Source organism: Dreissena polymorpha, chromosome 1 (genome assembly GCF_020536995.1).
Source record: "Dreissena polymorpha isolate Duluth1 chromosome 1, UMN_Dpol_1.0, whole genome shotgun sequence".
NCBI lineage: Eukaryota > Metazoa > Mollusca > Bivalvia > Myida > Dreissenidae > Dreissena > Dreissena polymorpha.
In genome coordinates this window covers 39496214-39510416 of record NC_068355.1, presented here as the reverse complement: position 1 = coordinate 39510416, position 14203 = coordinate 39496214, and the positions used below count along the sequence as shown (strand labels likewise).

General features: G+C 35.4%; 1 protein-coding gene across 1 annotated transcript; it reads left to right on the top strand.

Moving 5' to 3' along the window:
• Window positions 1–13161: 13161 nt before the first annotated feature.
• LOC127869071 (uncharacterized) lies at window positions 13162–13779 on the top strand. Its single transcript, XM_052411397.1, has one exon. The coding sequence runs from the start codon at window positions 13162–13164 to the stop codon at window positions 13777–13779; it is 618 nt and encodes a 205-aa protein (XP_052267357.1).
• The last annotated feature ends 424 nt before the right edge of the window (window positions 13780–14203 follow it).

Below are 14203 nucleotides of genomic sequence, written 5' to 3'. Positions count from 1 at the left end.
AATTAAATTCTTTTTTTCCAAGAAGGGTTTGCCATTTAGTTTGATCTTTAGAGGGTTTGGTAGGGTTTTTGATTTGTAGTGTGTAAAAAAATGTTGTTCGTTTTGTTTTGTTTTGCAATTATGTTTTCCACGAAAGTTTTTTTGAGTACATGGTGTTTCATTTGTATTGGTAACAGCTTTAATATGTATGGGTTTACTTTTGATCAATGTGTAGTACATCAGGAAATTACTTGTAGGTATTCCGAATATGTAGCATACATTATCAAAGGAATAGAAGTCGTTTATTCTGTAGTCGTACAATTGATCTACATATTTTATGTTTCGTTCAAACCAATGTTTATAGAAAAAAGTTTTATTGTTAGTACTTATGTCTTTATTGTTCCATATAATGGTTTTACTGTTTGTTTTGGTTTCTAAATTATGAGTAACTTTACACCATGCCGATAGAACATTCGGTAGAAATATGTTTTTGGTTGAAATTTCATCTAAAATATTATTGTTGATATTACACTCAAAAAGTAAGGAATCACCATATGTTTTCAGAATTTGCTGGTAAAATAATTTCCATTTACTCGTATTGGTATTATCTAAATACCTTTTAACCAAACTGCATTTGATTGCGTTCAGGAATGAATCAATGTCTGTTAGTCGGAAACCTCCATATTCTACTGATTTAATTAATTGAGTTCTCTTATTTTTATCAGGTTTACCGTCCCATATGATATTAAATATTTCTGATTGTATATCTTTAATAATATCATTCGTTGGGTTTGGGAGAACTGTTAGTGCATAAATCAATGCAAACGTTTTCAACACTGTGTTTTTTTCCGATAAGTGTGAGTTTACGATGCTGCCATGAATTTAAACAATTTTTAAATTTTTGTAATTTAGGCGATATGTTTTTTTAGAACTGTTTCGTTTTCGTTGTTTGTAAAAGTTATTCCTAACGTTGTTGCTTCATCCAATGTCCAGTTGAATTTCATTTCTTTTTTAAGATGAATATTACTTTGTTTAAATTTACAAACTCGTAGCACAGTGCATTTACTTTTGCTTAGTTTAAGACCCGATGCCATTCCATAAAGGGTTAGCGATTCTATAAGATTGTTGAATGAGTCACTACTGTCATTTAAGAAATAAGTTGCATCGTCATCAAACAGGGACTTTCTTTATCTGGTTCTAGCCATATGCCCTTTATATATGTATTTGATTGGATATAGTGTGATAGATACTCGATGCATATAATAAATAGCGAGGATGAAAGTGGGCATCCTTGTCTTACCCCTCGTTCGATGTTAAAACTGTTTGAAAAAAACCCATTGTGAATAATAATGCTGTTAATATCGGTAAAAAAAAGTTTAACCCATTTTATTAGACTTTCACAAAAATTCATATTTTCTAAACAAGAGAACATAAACGATTGGTCTAGTGAATCGAAAGCCTTTTCGAAGTCTGCAAAGAAAATAAGGCCTGAATTGTTTGGTTGGTGAAATAATTTATGCATTCTTGTGTCAGACGTACGTTTTCACCAATGTAACGTCCTTTTATGAAACCAGATTGAGATCTTGAGATGATTGATGGTAATATTTTTTTTAAATTCTGTTTGATATACTTTTAGTTGAAATTTTATAATCATTGTTCAGTAGACTAATCGGCCGCCAGTTTGATAAGAATTCTAAGTTTTTTCCAGGTTTTGGAATGAGTGATATTATACTTTGTTTTTGAAGCGTAGTAAAGTTTTCTTTGTTAAATGAATAGCTAAGTGAATTAATTAAATGCGTTTTAATATCATTCCAGAATATTTTACAAAACTCGATTGTGATGCCATCAGAGCCTGGACTTTTGTTATTTTGCATTTCTTTTAGTGCTAATTCACATTCATATTCATTAAGTTATCCGTCACACAATATTTTTTCCTCTTGATTTAAAGCATGATGTGTATTTTTAAAAATGGTGTTATTTTCAACATGTTTTCGTTTATAGAGGTTTTCGAAAAATAAACGTTGTTCTTCTAGTATTTGAGTTCTGTTTGTTATATCTTCGCCATTGACTATTAATTTGTGTATAGTTTTTTGTTCACTTCTACGTTTTTCAATGTTTGCGAAGTATTTTGTATTTTTTTCATTGTGTTCAACATGCTGTGCACGAGCTCGTAGTATTATTCCATTTAGATGTGTATGATAAATTCCTTCTAATACTTGTTTTTTTATGTTATTTTATTTTCAATTTCAATGAATGACCCTGAACTTCTGCTAGATGGATTTTAGCGCGTAATGTAACTGGGCCACAATTTGTGTCGTTTGAACATACAGAGAGAAATCCGGAATTCCGTACACTGAACAGGGCAACATCATTTGCGCTGAGCACAGACACTGTTCTGTATCCAAAGTTCAAAGGTTTTATCTCGAATCAGCCTATGAAATAATCGAAAATATTCATGCGTGTATGCTGGCGTTATGGAAAAGTCATTGAATGTGAAAAGCTGGGTAAAACATCTACGCCGAAAAAGCGCATTAGTGCTCTATACCTATGTTTAGGTCAGAGTTGTTGACACCGTGTGAACTGCTCGGGTAACAAGTAATGCATAAACAACAAAACTGGTTCAACAGCTCTGTCTTTACGACTACCTAATTCGTTTGTAAAAAGTATTGCTTGCATATTTATTTTCATCAATTATATTATTGTATATTTTGAATTTGTATATGGTGTCAAAAATCAAAAGTTTTTTGTACAGGGAATTTTCATCATGAAATTATATTCTTAGTGAGATAGGTATTCGATATTCCAACAATATTCATTTAATATGAATGTGATGGCAAATTGTCTTTATATTCAGTTCTCGTTACCATTTTGCTTTCAGAACGTCCAAAAAGGGCCATGTTGTTGTTATTTTGTCTAAGTTATCTCTATGAAATAAATAGGATGATGAAGTGCACACAAATCTCGACACGTCGTTATTTATAAATTTATAAATTTGAATGGCGTGTGTTCATTTCAAACTTTCGATTAATTTTGAAAAAATGAGTTGCGTCTTAAATTATGCAATAGCGAACAACTTCAGTGCCTTCAGCGCTTTGATTTATATAGGATCTTAATGCCAATATCTGAAGAAATATATTTCAAGTGACGACACAAAAATAGTGTACATAGGGGATTTATTTTGAGTGATAAGTTGAGATTAAGAGAGATGAACATGCAATGGATCGTGTTGATCAATACGATCGTGTTTAATTTTATGTATAGCAGGGCTGTAGATAACGTGAGAAAAGAGGGTCTTTAAGAGGTAAAAATCCATTATCGTTTGTCACAAAAATCGCATCATAAAGACGATTCTAATGCGTAGCCACAAAATGTAAAAGAGTAAGCGAATGGAAAACTCCCTTTAATTAGATCTTTTCTCTTATAGATCACTTCCTTTTACATAGCCATAACGTTTGCTCGAAGTGCCATTCACCTGACCCTTAATCACTTTATGCGTTGAATAAAAAGAAACACGGGTAAGAAATTTGAATTAAATAAAAAAAAAAGGTTCTGGGAAAAGGAAATGGTTTAATAAATGTTAACATGTCATATTATGAATAAGAATACTCTGCCGATGTATATGTGCTTCTATTGAACATAAATTTAATACAGAAAATATGAATATTCCGAATTTGTGGAGCATTTTGTCAAAGACCAAAAATGCCTGACTTTAAATGAACTATAGAGAACTAGTTCTTCAGAGCGAAACGGGATTGCATTTCTATTCCCTGCTTACTGCAACAGTATTATACAGCGAATTTTGCATTTCTGATTCACTAAAAAGAGTGTGCTATATGTGGTAAAATTGTTGAGTAATCTGGAATAGAAGTGCAGTTATCATAAAGATGATCGGTTAAAGAAGTGTCCATGAAAATTTGACATCCGACTCTAAAATCATTTTAATTTCCTCAAATACGTTAGTAAACTAAAATGTAACATGGTGTAACATTACTGGACATATTGATCTTTAATTTTGAATAATAAGCACGTTCTGGTTTATTTCGAAATATTTTGTTTTATTTTGTACTGATCATCCAATTCATATGGTTTATCGATGGCATTTTATCGTTATTCATATATAATCCACGGTTCTTCCGCGAATTTCTTTCTTCGCAATGCGAAGTGCTATACCAGTAATAGGCCGAATAATGTTCTGTGTACGAAAACCAAATGAACAGAATATAAATGCAGAAAAGCTGATGAACTCACCTCTCGCACGTGACACTTGTTTGTTCACTGTTATTTAAGTATCGCCATACCCAGCGTGCAAAGTGACAGAGAAAACACTAATCAACTATCCCTCTCTTTTGTTTGCTAATAATCATCTTGTTAATTTGTGGCAGCTTGTATCTCAACAACAACACCAACCTGTATTCGCTCTTAGGCATACGATTGCTCTTCAGCCATACACAATATTCACAGAAACATACATGTGATTGACTGAGTGAAAGCATGCATCGTCATCATCGCGCGCGAACAATCTCCAAACGAACACATCAACGAAGTTATATCAATAAAGGTAAACGTAAGTTTAATTCTTGTTGTATCCTTCGCGACGAGTGCTACCGCTGCTGTCGTCTTTTCCGGCATTCATTACCGCGACTGACGTTGCTCGGATGCCAGGTGTCGTTGCAGATTCTAAAGTCGCGTAGGCAAAAAACAGAACCCGCCTTGCACAGGCGTAATCAATACATTGCAAGTATACATTTTGATTTATGATGGCCGTTATTAAACTTTCAGCAAAAACTCGAATGGTTGGATATTGCAGCTATTATTCAAAATTCCCGTTGGGAATGCTGGGACACACTCTGGGTCTAAACATTATGTGGAATGTGGCCGTGAAGGACCTCATAAACTTCAAAATGCACACACACACGTTATAAAAAGGGAAAATCGTAAGTTAATAGACAGGCCACGTTTTGCTTATGTGTTACGCGCGTGCTATAATCAACCGCTCGTGGAAAATGTTGACGAAAAAAGTCGCCGTCCGGGTAAAAAACACAGATACGTTGCGCTCTGAGGTTATGCTGTATTGCATTTCGCTGTTTGCAATCACAATTACTTAATAGTGTACCTGAATATATCAGCTTTATTTAAATAATACATGCAAACGTCAAGAAATAATTAAGGACTTTATCGTTGGGTACATAACTCGGTTCATAGAACGGAGTTTATCAATCCTACTACTATTGACATTATACGAGGCATTGCTTAATGGCAAGACGGTCATCCCGAGGTTATAGTTGTGTTAGTTTTCAAATTTATACGGTGGTACATGTCCGCTTATTTGTCGGAATATGGCATTCACGGCCGTTAATCACAGACGCCACCTCTTTTTTAACATGCGTTAATTAATGAGCCAATACACCTTTCGAGTTGGCACTCTGGCCTGGATGTTTATAAATGTCATGGATAATTTTACAGGTTGATTAGGTTTTATATGTTTTTTTTTTAAATATATCGCATTATTGTTTAAATCGGGCTATGTAGTGCGATTCAGCGAAGATATATTCATCCAAAAATGTGCATAAACATACATTCTCAACCCATTTAAAACCTGATCAACTTATAAGTTCTGGCATGGTGGAGTTTTTATAAGAATTTCAATTTGTTTTTCCTGTGTTACAAGCAAATTTCCACCCAATAAAATCGCTAACGACATCAAACGACACGTTCAACATATATTAGATGCTGCATGCGCACAAATATTGGCTTCTTTCCGACGTAATAGATAATTTTGCATTTTTTCAAAAGTGATGGGGCCAATTCTTAGGAGATGGCGCAAATGAAAGGAGGTGGCGCCAATGCAGGATGCATCAATTAACAGTCGTATCGCAATGACACCATCACATGACGTACATTTGATAGATAATGTTATTTGTTATATTTACTTTATTTTTCAGCGTACATACGAAGGCTAAAATCTTTACATAACATAAATGCATTCTATAATAAATAAGATGTTTTTTTAATACATAAGTTATCAACTGAATTATGAAGCCACCAAAATGAATTAAAAAAATGTATGATATATACCAAATATGTGTAATAATTAATAAAACCAATAACTAAATTCTCAACATTATCAAAATACATGTAGTTCATCGACAGCAATTTGTGTTCACAGTATGATAACTCACGAACTTAATATAAGATAATACTTCTTCTTTAAACGATGAATTTTGTCCCTTAATTCAAATGCTTAATTATCCCCCGCCAGAGGCGGAGGGAAATTGTTTTGGCGTTGTCCGTCCGTATGGCTGTCCGTCCGTCCGGCACTTTTGTGTCCGGAGTCATATCATGGAAGTGCTTTGGCGGATTTCATTGAAACTTCGTATGAGTATATATATATGCATAAGAGGATGATGCACGCCAAATGGCATTGTACACCATCTGTTAAAAACAGAGTTATGGCCTTTTTTAATATAGGCACTTTTGTGTCCGGAGCCATATCTTTGAAGTGCTTTGGCGGATTTCATTGACACTTGGTATGAGTATATATATGCATAAGAGGATGATGCAAGCCAAATTGCATTGCATACCATCTGTTAAAAACAGAGTTATTGCCTTTGTATCTTGAAAAAATGCTTTTTACTCCAGGCACTTTTGTGTCCGGAGCCATATCTTGGAAGTGCTTTGGCGGATTTCATTGAAACTTGGTATGAATATTTATCCCCCGCCAGGGGTGGAGGGATATTGTTTTGGCATTGTCCGGCTGTCCGTCCGGCTGTTCGTCCGTCCGTCACTTTTGTGTCCGGAGCCATGTCTTTAAAGTGCTTTTGCGTATTTCATTGAAACTTCGTATGAGTATATATATGCATAAGTGGATGATTCACGCCAAATTGCATTGTACACCATCTGTTAAAACCAGAGTTATTGCCCTTTGTATCTTGAAAAAGTCCATCTGCCAGTATGTTCATCCGTCCGATTTGCACCCATCCTCAAATAAAGCATATGTTGCGGGGGATATTAATTCTACGAATTTGCTTGTTTACTTAAAGGCCATGGTCAACGCATTTTAATGAGGCTCATATATGTTGCTTTTTTCCACCATAAACTCCAAAAAATGCAGATAACTTTTATCTTACTAAGACGAAAGTTTAAATCCATCAATACATCATTAGAAAACTACTTATTCTAATTAAAAACTCACGCGACTCAAATGTGCTGAAGTTGTCTACTTATTAAAATAAATGTACCCGGTGAGTCCTGTAAAAATAAGAGAACCCATTAAATAAAAAATGTCATTTGAAAATAGCTATAAATGTGCATTGGTGCCACCTCCTATTTATTAACACAACCTCATTGGCGTTTGCTCCATCTCTGTTAAATAAATGCAAATTTATCGATTAGATCGGCTATAGGCCGATATTTTTGTGTATTACCTTGTACGTGTTCAAGCAATCGTTTTATGTAAGTAGCGTTTTAATTGGATGCGAATGTTCTCGTCACATAGGCAAAAGGCATCAATTTACTTTGACGAATTCTACCATGCCACAACTTATAAAGGTCCTCATGCTGCCAAATGGGTTGTGATTGTATGTTTCTGTACATTTTTGGTTGAATTTATCTTCGCCGAATCGCACTAGATTGCCAGAGTTTTAAAAATAATGCGTAAAATGTTAAATAAACATATAAATCCTAATCACCCTGTTAAAGTATCCATTAAATTTAAAAACATCCGGGCCTGAGCACCACCTCAGAAGAAGCATTGGCTCATTTATTAATGCATCTAAAAAAGAGGTGCCCATGATTAACGGCCTTGGGATAAGGCGCCACCATTTTGACAATCAAATCCAATTAAGTACACCTTATTTTAGCACAATATCACGCTTATTAAGGAATCAGTGTACTGTATATCAATTACAGAAATGTATCTGATTTAAACAAATCAAAAAGTTGCAAAAGAATTACTCGCTTCACGGCAATTTTGAAAATTCACAATACATTTCCCGAACACCAATTTTCTGTATGTTATTAATTAGTTAAGCATAGCGCTTTCGCCTTTTTTTTTAAATTCATGGGTCCATGATATTGTTGAATGAATAAACACTATCGAAATGCTGAATCATGTTTGACTTCAATAAATATATTTGCAGAGAGTGTGATTAAGAGGGCACGGGAGACATGCATGGAAAATAAACACGTTGCCAATCCAACGTACAATATTATAAGTAAACATAAATAACTGATTTGAATATTTCATCGAAAAAACCCAGAGAGTGCATTTTATTTTTGTACTTAATGTTCTTCACTTGGTATTAATGCTTGTATGTCGAACAATAGAAAGACATCTTTCCTATCCATATGCACAGAGTCAGTTGTGTTGAGACCTAACAGGTATCCGTCAAATTGAAAAAGCATTGGCACAGAATCTATCATGGTATTTGGCATATACATGTAGTAAATAATGATGCTGGACAAAGCCCATTCTGGTACCCGTGTTGTTTAGAACAGCGACACGCGCAGAGTGGGGGGGGGGGGATGGGGGGGGGGGGAAGGGGGGGTCTTTACCGTAATGCAGACAATGTTATGCATGCATCAGTAAAATATTTCATTTAATTTTCCGGGACTATTTTCTTAACTGCTTCCTCCCCTACCATCAAATTAAAAAAAAATCCATGACAAAGTAAAATTCTCAAAATCATACATCGTAAAATAATAATGGAGAAAGTAAAACGCATTAACTTACACGGCTTAATGACCGACCTGCAACATTGCGCACACGAATATTCATACGAGCCATATCGTTTTTCTAATAAATGTTATGTTTTCCGGGTGTAAAAACCCAACGAGAATGATGATATTGAAATTTCATTGTAATTATTTATTGTTGTACTATACTTGGTGACTTTTTGAACGCAGCATTTTTCAAACTTAAATATCTCAGTTATGAGTTAATATTTTTTATTTAAAATTGTACATGTGATCATTTGACTTCAGTATGTACAAGCAAACAATAATATCATTAATTCGTGACGATCGGAGTCTTCAGCAAGTGGGGACGGTAGCCTGCAACATGCCGATTGCGCTGTTGCGCTCCTGACATTTTATACGAGACATGTTGATTTTAAAATTAATGTTATGCTTTTCCGGGACATCAACCCACCTAAAATGCAGAAATTGAAATAAAATTAGAATGATATCGCGTTTCACCATTTTCACCTGCAAAAAGATGAAAATACACCTAACCCACGTGCAAAAGCGCCCGATTGTCACGGATCAATGATTTTAACGTAATCGTGCACATAAAATAGTGAAATGATCACACGTGCAACTTTGATTCAAAATCTTCACTCATCACTGAGATATTCAAGTTTGAAAAGTGTCGCGATAGAAAGGTCTCCAAGTGTAGATCAAACGTTAGGAAAGCATTGATGATGACACATGAAACCGTCAGCTTTCTATTTCCCAGTAAGCTTTACCTGTTCGTAGGTCGTATAAGACTCGCCTGGGGGGTTACGTCCTATGTACGGGTATATAGGGGTGTGCCAAAAATATGGGGTGTGTTTTTCGATTAAAATCATAGATATGGGTGTTGAAATCAGAAATTTGCTTGTATATAAATGCATATAGATTTGAAAATATCAGTATCATAATGGGTATGATAAATTAACCAATTATTGTGTTACATGACTAAAATATACAGACATATTTTGAAATGGCAAAGTTGTATGATACATATATGAAATTTACAATTAAACATATAATAACAAATTCAATAAGTATACTGTATTGATATGATAGAGATTAAAATTCTAGTATGAAATGTGTCCACTTTATCAAATTCTAGTATTGAAATGGGTCCACTTTCTCAATGGTATCGTATACTAATGGGTCTGCTTTTTCAAAAATCATGTATCAAAATGGGTCTACTTTATCAGATTTCCGTTATAAAAATGGGTCACATTTCGGAAGTCTCAGTGGGACAAACCTACCCTAAAACTTGGGAAGTTACCCCCCGGGAAGACTCGTCTGAAGTTTAGACAATAACTCACGGAAGAGCTGGGCCGGACGTCCATAATCGGCCCGCTGCCGGAATAAGGTTATATTACAATAATTCCGATTCCCATAGGGTCCCATTATTAAACTGACAACGTTTACAGCATTTTTCTTGCCTTTTCGACGTATCAATTTTTCCGAACCTGGTATCATTTTAAAGATGGAACTGTCCTCTTCCAATAATCGCAATCAAAAACATACTGATTCGCCACTTCTAAGAAAGAAAATCGCTGTCGAATGAACCCATCGTAGAAAAACGTGTTTCGGAATCCTAATTTCGACAAAAGCCCCACACAATAGAAAACACACCCTCAAAAGTTCATCTTTTAAGTTAGCTTCCAATCCAAGGCATTAAAGTACTCCAGACACATACAGGATATTACAAATAACCACAAAAGACATGTCTGACATTGTTAAATGGCTTATATTCAAGAAGAGAAAAGGAACTCTTTAGAAACAGGCACTTCTTTCGATTTAGTGTAATGTAACCATAACAGCCAAATGTCCTTTGGCCCGAGGGCCGTTATGCGGCTAGGACTGATTATGGACTTCGACCCAGCTCTGCCATGTGTTATCGTTCATATTACATATCATACTATTGTGTTTCTTCTCTAAAATGTATACAGAACCAGCTTACGCAAGTTGATTACGCAATTAATGATGTATCACATGGGACGTTATTTCCGTCACAAAAAAAAACAGTTTTAGCTAGACTCTCTGTATTTTAGGGATAGCGATTCGGACGCGATTTTTAATTTAACAGTTACATAATTATGTTTCAAGCATCGAACGAATTCAAAACGTATTTCGGGTTGTGTTCTTGTCATGCATAATTGGAAGCTTCAATATGAATACAATTATTGTAATCACTGCGACAAGTAATTGGATTTCGTAAATTGTGTCTTTTGTAAGCATTCGACACAATCATGACAATCGTTTAAATAAGTGATTTCAAATCAATATAGATACACGGACGGAATAACATAAAAGAAAATAGCACATCGTAACGTTGTTATGTTATTATTTTACGCATCAAATTAAAGTTGTCATCGCTGTAAGTGCGTCTTTTTCTGTCGTCGACTCCCCTTAATTCACGACTACCCTCGATTTGCGGATTTTTTTTAATGTCACGTGACCAGTCGCGAGATTTATTCGCATGATGATGGGGTGGGTTGTTGCAGCTGTAATTCAAAATTCGTTACAACTTTCCTGCGTCTAGTATTTTAATTATGTGGGAGTGCTTGGACACACTTCGGCTCTTAACATAATGCGGAGAGGACCTCATAAATTTCGAAATACACAAACATGCGTTAGTTTAAAAAAATCGAGTGTCAATGGACCGGCCGCTTTTTTTACTAAGTAACTTGGGTGCTTAAAATAAACCGCTCGTGAATTTTTTTATTTTACAAAATACGACCCCGTCCGGGAACAAAAGATAAGTTGCACTTTGAGGTAATGATGTATTGTATTTCGCTGTTGACATGAACAATAACTAAAATAATTCCTCAATATATATGTTTGATTTAAAAGATAAATGCAAACGTCAACAATTATTTAAGAACATTATCATTATATTTAGAAAACAAAGTTGATTACTTTTACCATAATTAACATTATACGAGGGATGACTTAATGGCGAGTTTGACAGCACGGGGTGATAGCTTTGTTTGTTGGGAAATTTAAATGGTGGCATATGTCTGCTGTAAAAAATGTCTCTATGGCATATGATTGGAATTAGGTATTTGTCCGGCATCACTTTTTGACAATCAAACCCCATTGAGTACACCTTATTGGGAAAATGGGGCTTAATGACTGCATGCTCATTGTCAATTGGGTCATGTGAGTTGTGTATCGTGTTATTTATTAAAAGTTGACCCAGCATTTGTAAAAATATTGCAAGACATATACATTTCCAGAAAGGAAATTCATTTCTGCGTCGAATAAGACCAAGATCGTGAAAATCGCTGCACAATTGATGAAGATATGGATGTTCAAAGCGATGCACCCCGTTTTGGGGTGATTTTGAGTTGCATACCTTGTTATATATATATTTGATAGTGAATTTTTTTTTCTTAAGAAAAGTTAATTTTACGTTATTATATGATTACTTATCATTCAAAATGATGTTGCACTAATTAATATCATAGCCACACGCTAACCACCTGTGAACAAGAACAGCAACAGCAATGCCGCATTATTTTTGATTTCAATAAATCTATTTGCGGAGAGTATTACTGAAAGGGCACATACAACACAAATGAAAGAAATCAACATATAGTCAATCCCTTGAAAAATACAGAACATATAAACAACTGACGTGACATTTTCATTAAAAACGACAAGGAATTCACGATATGCGTGTTGTTTGTTCCATGCTTGTATATCGACAAATAGCAAGACACCATTCCTTAAACGAATCTGCGAATTTGAGTCCATATAAAGACGGTGGATCAAACTACCAATGGCCAATTGTTTTCATACCCCAAAAGTTTCACACAATTTTATGTCAATCAGTATGCTCGCGCAATGGTTTTCAACCGAAGTCCCGTGGGTAAACAACCCCATTAAGCGTGTTAAGAGAATAGTCTCTTTGTTTTGAGACATCGCCCGTTTCTAGCAAATACTACAAAAACTCATGAAGTTGGTTAATAGTGCTATTGTGCTGTTTTATTAAAAGACCTAAATATCCACTTTTGCATCTTCCTTTTACACTACAGAAAAGCGACACGACAGCCATGGAAAACCCGATGACTTCATTACCGTAAGTACATATATGAGTGTTAACATTTTATTGAAATACGCAGACACACACACAATGAAATTATTCAATTTATTGTTGAGTTTGAAAGGATTCTACAGACACTATTATAACTGTATATGTAAATTGTAACTGTAATAAAACTTATCTACACAATTCTGTGCAAACAGTTTTGAGCCGTTGTGAATCATTAATACCGTAGGAAAGACATTCACCACTGACTTATTTGTTCTTAAAGAGACATCTATAACTCTCTCCGGCTCCGAGCCCTAACAACGCCGAGCATCAAAACGCGTACCGTCATTCTTGGTTCGAAATTCGTCGTAAAGACCACGATCGCCGACTGGTTTGTGCAGAAACGGAAAGCGACTGAGCTGCACTCAATGAAAAGTCAGCAACACGTTCTTATGTCACCGGACTTTACTGTTGATCTCATCGACACCGACGAGACGTCGCTTCCGGCGCTTATCAACATAAACATCCGGCGCGCCGACGCGTTCGTCCTCGTCTACGCAATCGACGACTTCCATTCGTTCGAGTACTTCCGCTTCATGCGCGACGCCATAGTGAAAATGCGTACCGCCGATTTTCCGATAGTCGTCGTCGACAATAAGATGAACATCCCGGAGCGAAAGGTACACCCGATTGACGCCGACTGCTTGGTCACCGTAGAATGGGAGCATCCGCACGTAGAGGTTTCAGCGAAGAACGGCGTCGAAGAACTGACGGCCATTTTCGAAGAGCTGTTTATACACCCGGCGCTCAACAACGAGACGCTAATGCCGGGGATTTTCGGACCTTCGCAAACAACGACCTCTAGGCGGAAGACGCCGAGTTCGTTGCCGACTGAGGTGCAGCAAAGCACGTCAACGCATTTCAAGCCGCATAAAAAGAAGTGTCTGCAAATGTCAGCGTTTCTTGTGTGGACTTTGGTGAAAAAGATCATCAAGAAGTCAAACGAGGAAAGACGCGTTTATCATGAACATTGGATTTTTACATGACGATGGTAGATGTGAATGTAAATGAACGTTAGTTAAATATTAAAATGACAAAGAAAGTTTTATACATATACATTAAATTTGTGTAAACATTTTTAATTTGTGTAAGATAATTAGTATCTCAATGTATTGTTTTAGTTAAGTCGCTTGCGACCTGAAGGTATTAGTCAAATGTTTTATTGCAGATTTTTTAAACACTCTTAATTGCTATAAATAATTGAAGATGCTTATTTTTGTATGTTAATGATTATAAATCGGATATAACACTTTATATTTGTTCTTTATGCTGCGTATGTAATCATACACATGTAAGTCATACATTTTGTCTGTATATAACGGATGGGAACGAATACTGAAATGGTACTCGAATAATCGTATTGCATGATTCGAATATATTTGAATACTGGATTTGTTAAGTACCGGAATG

Coding starts and splice junctions, on each gene's coding strand:
- LOC127869071 (XM_052411397.1), top strand. CDS start 13,162: ATGAAAAGTCAGCAACACGTTCTTATGTCACCGGACTTTACTGTTGAT.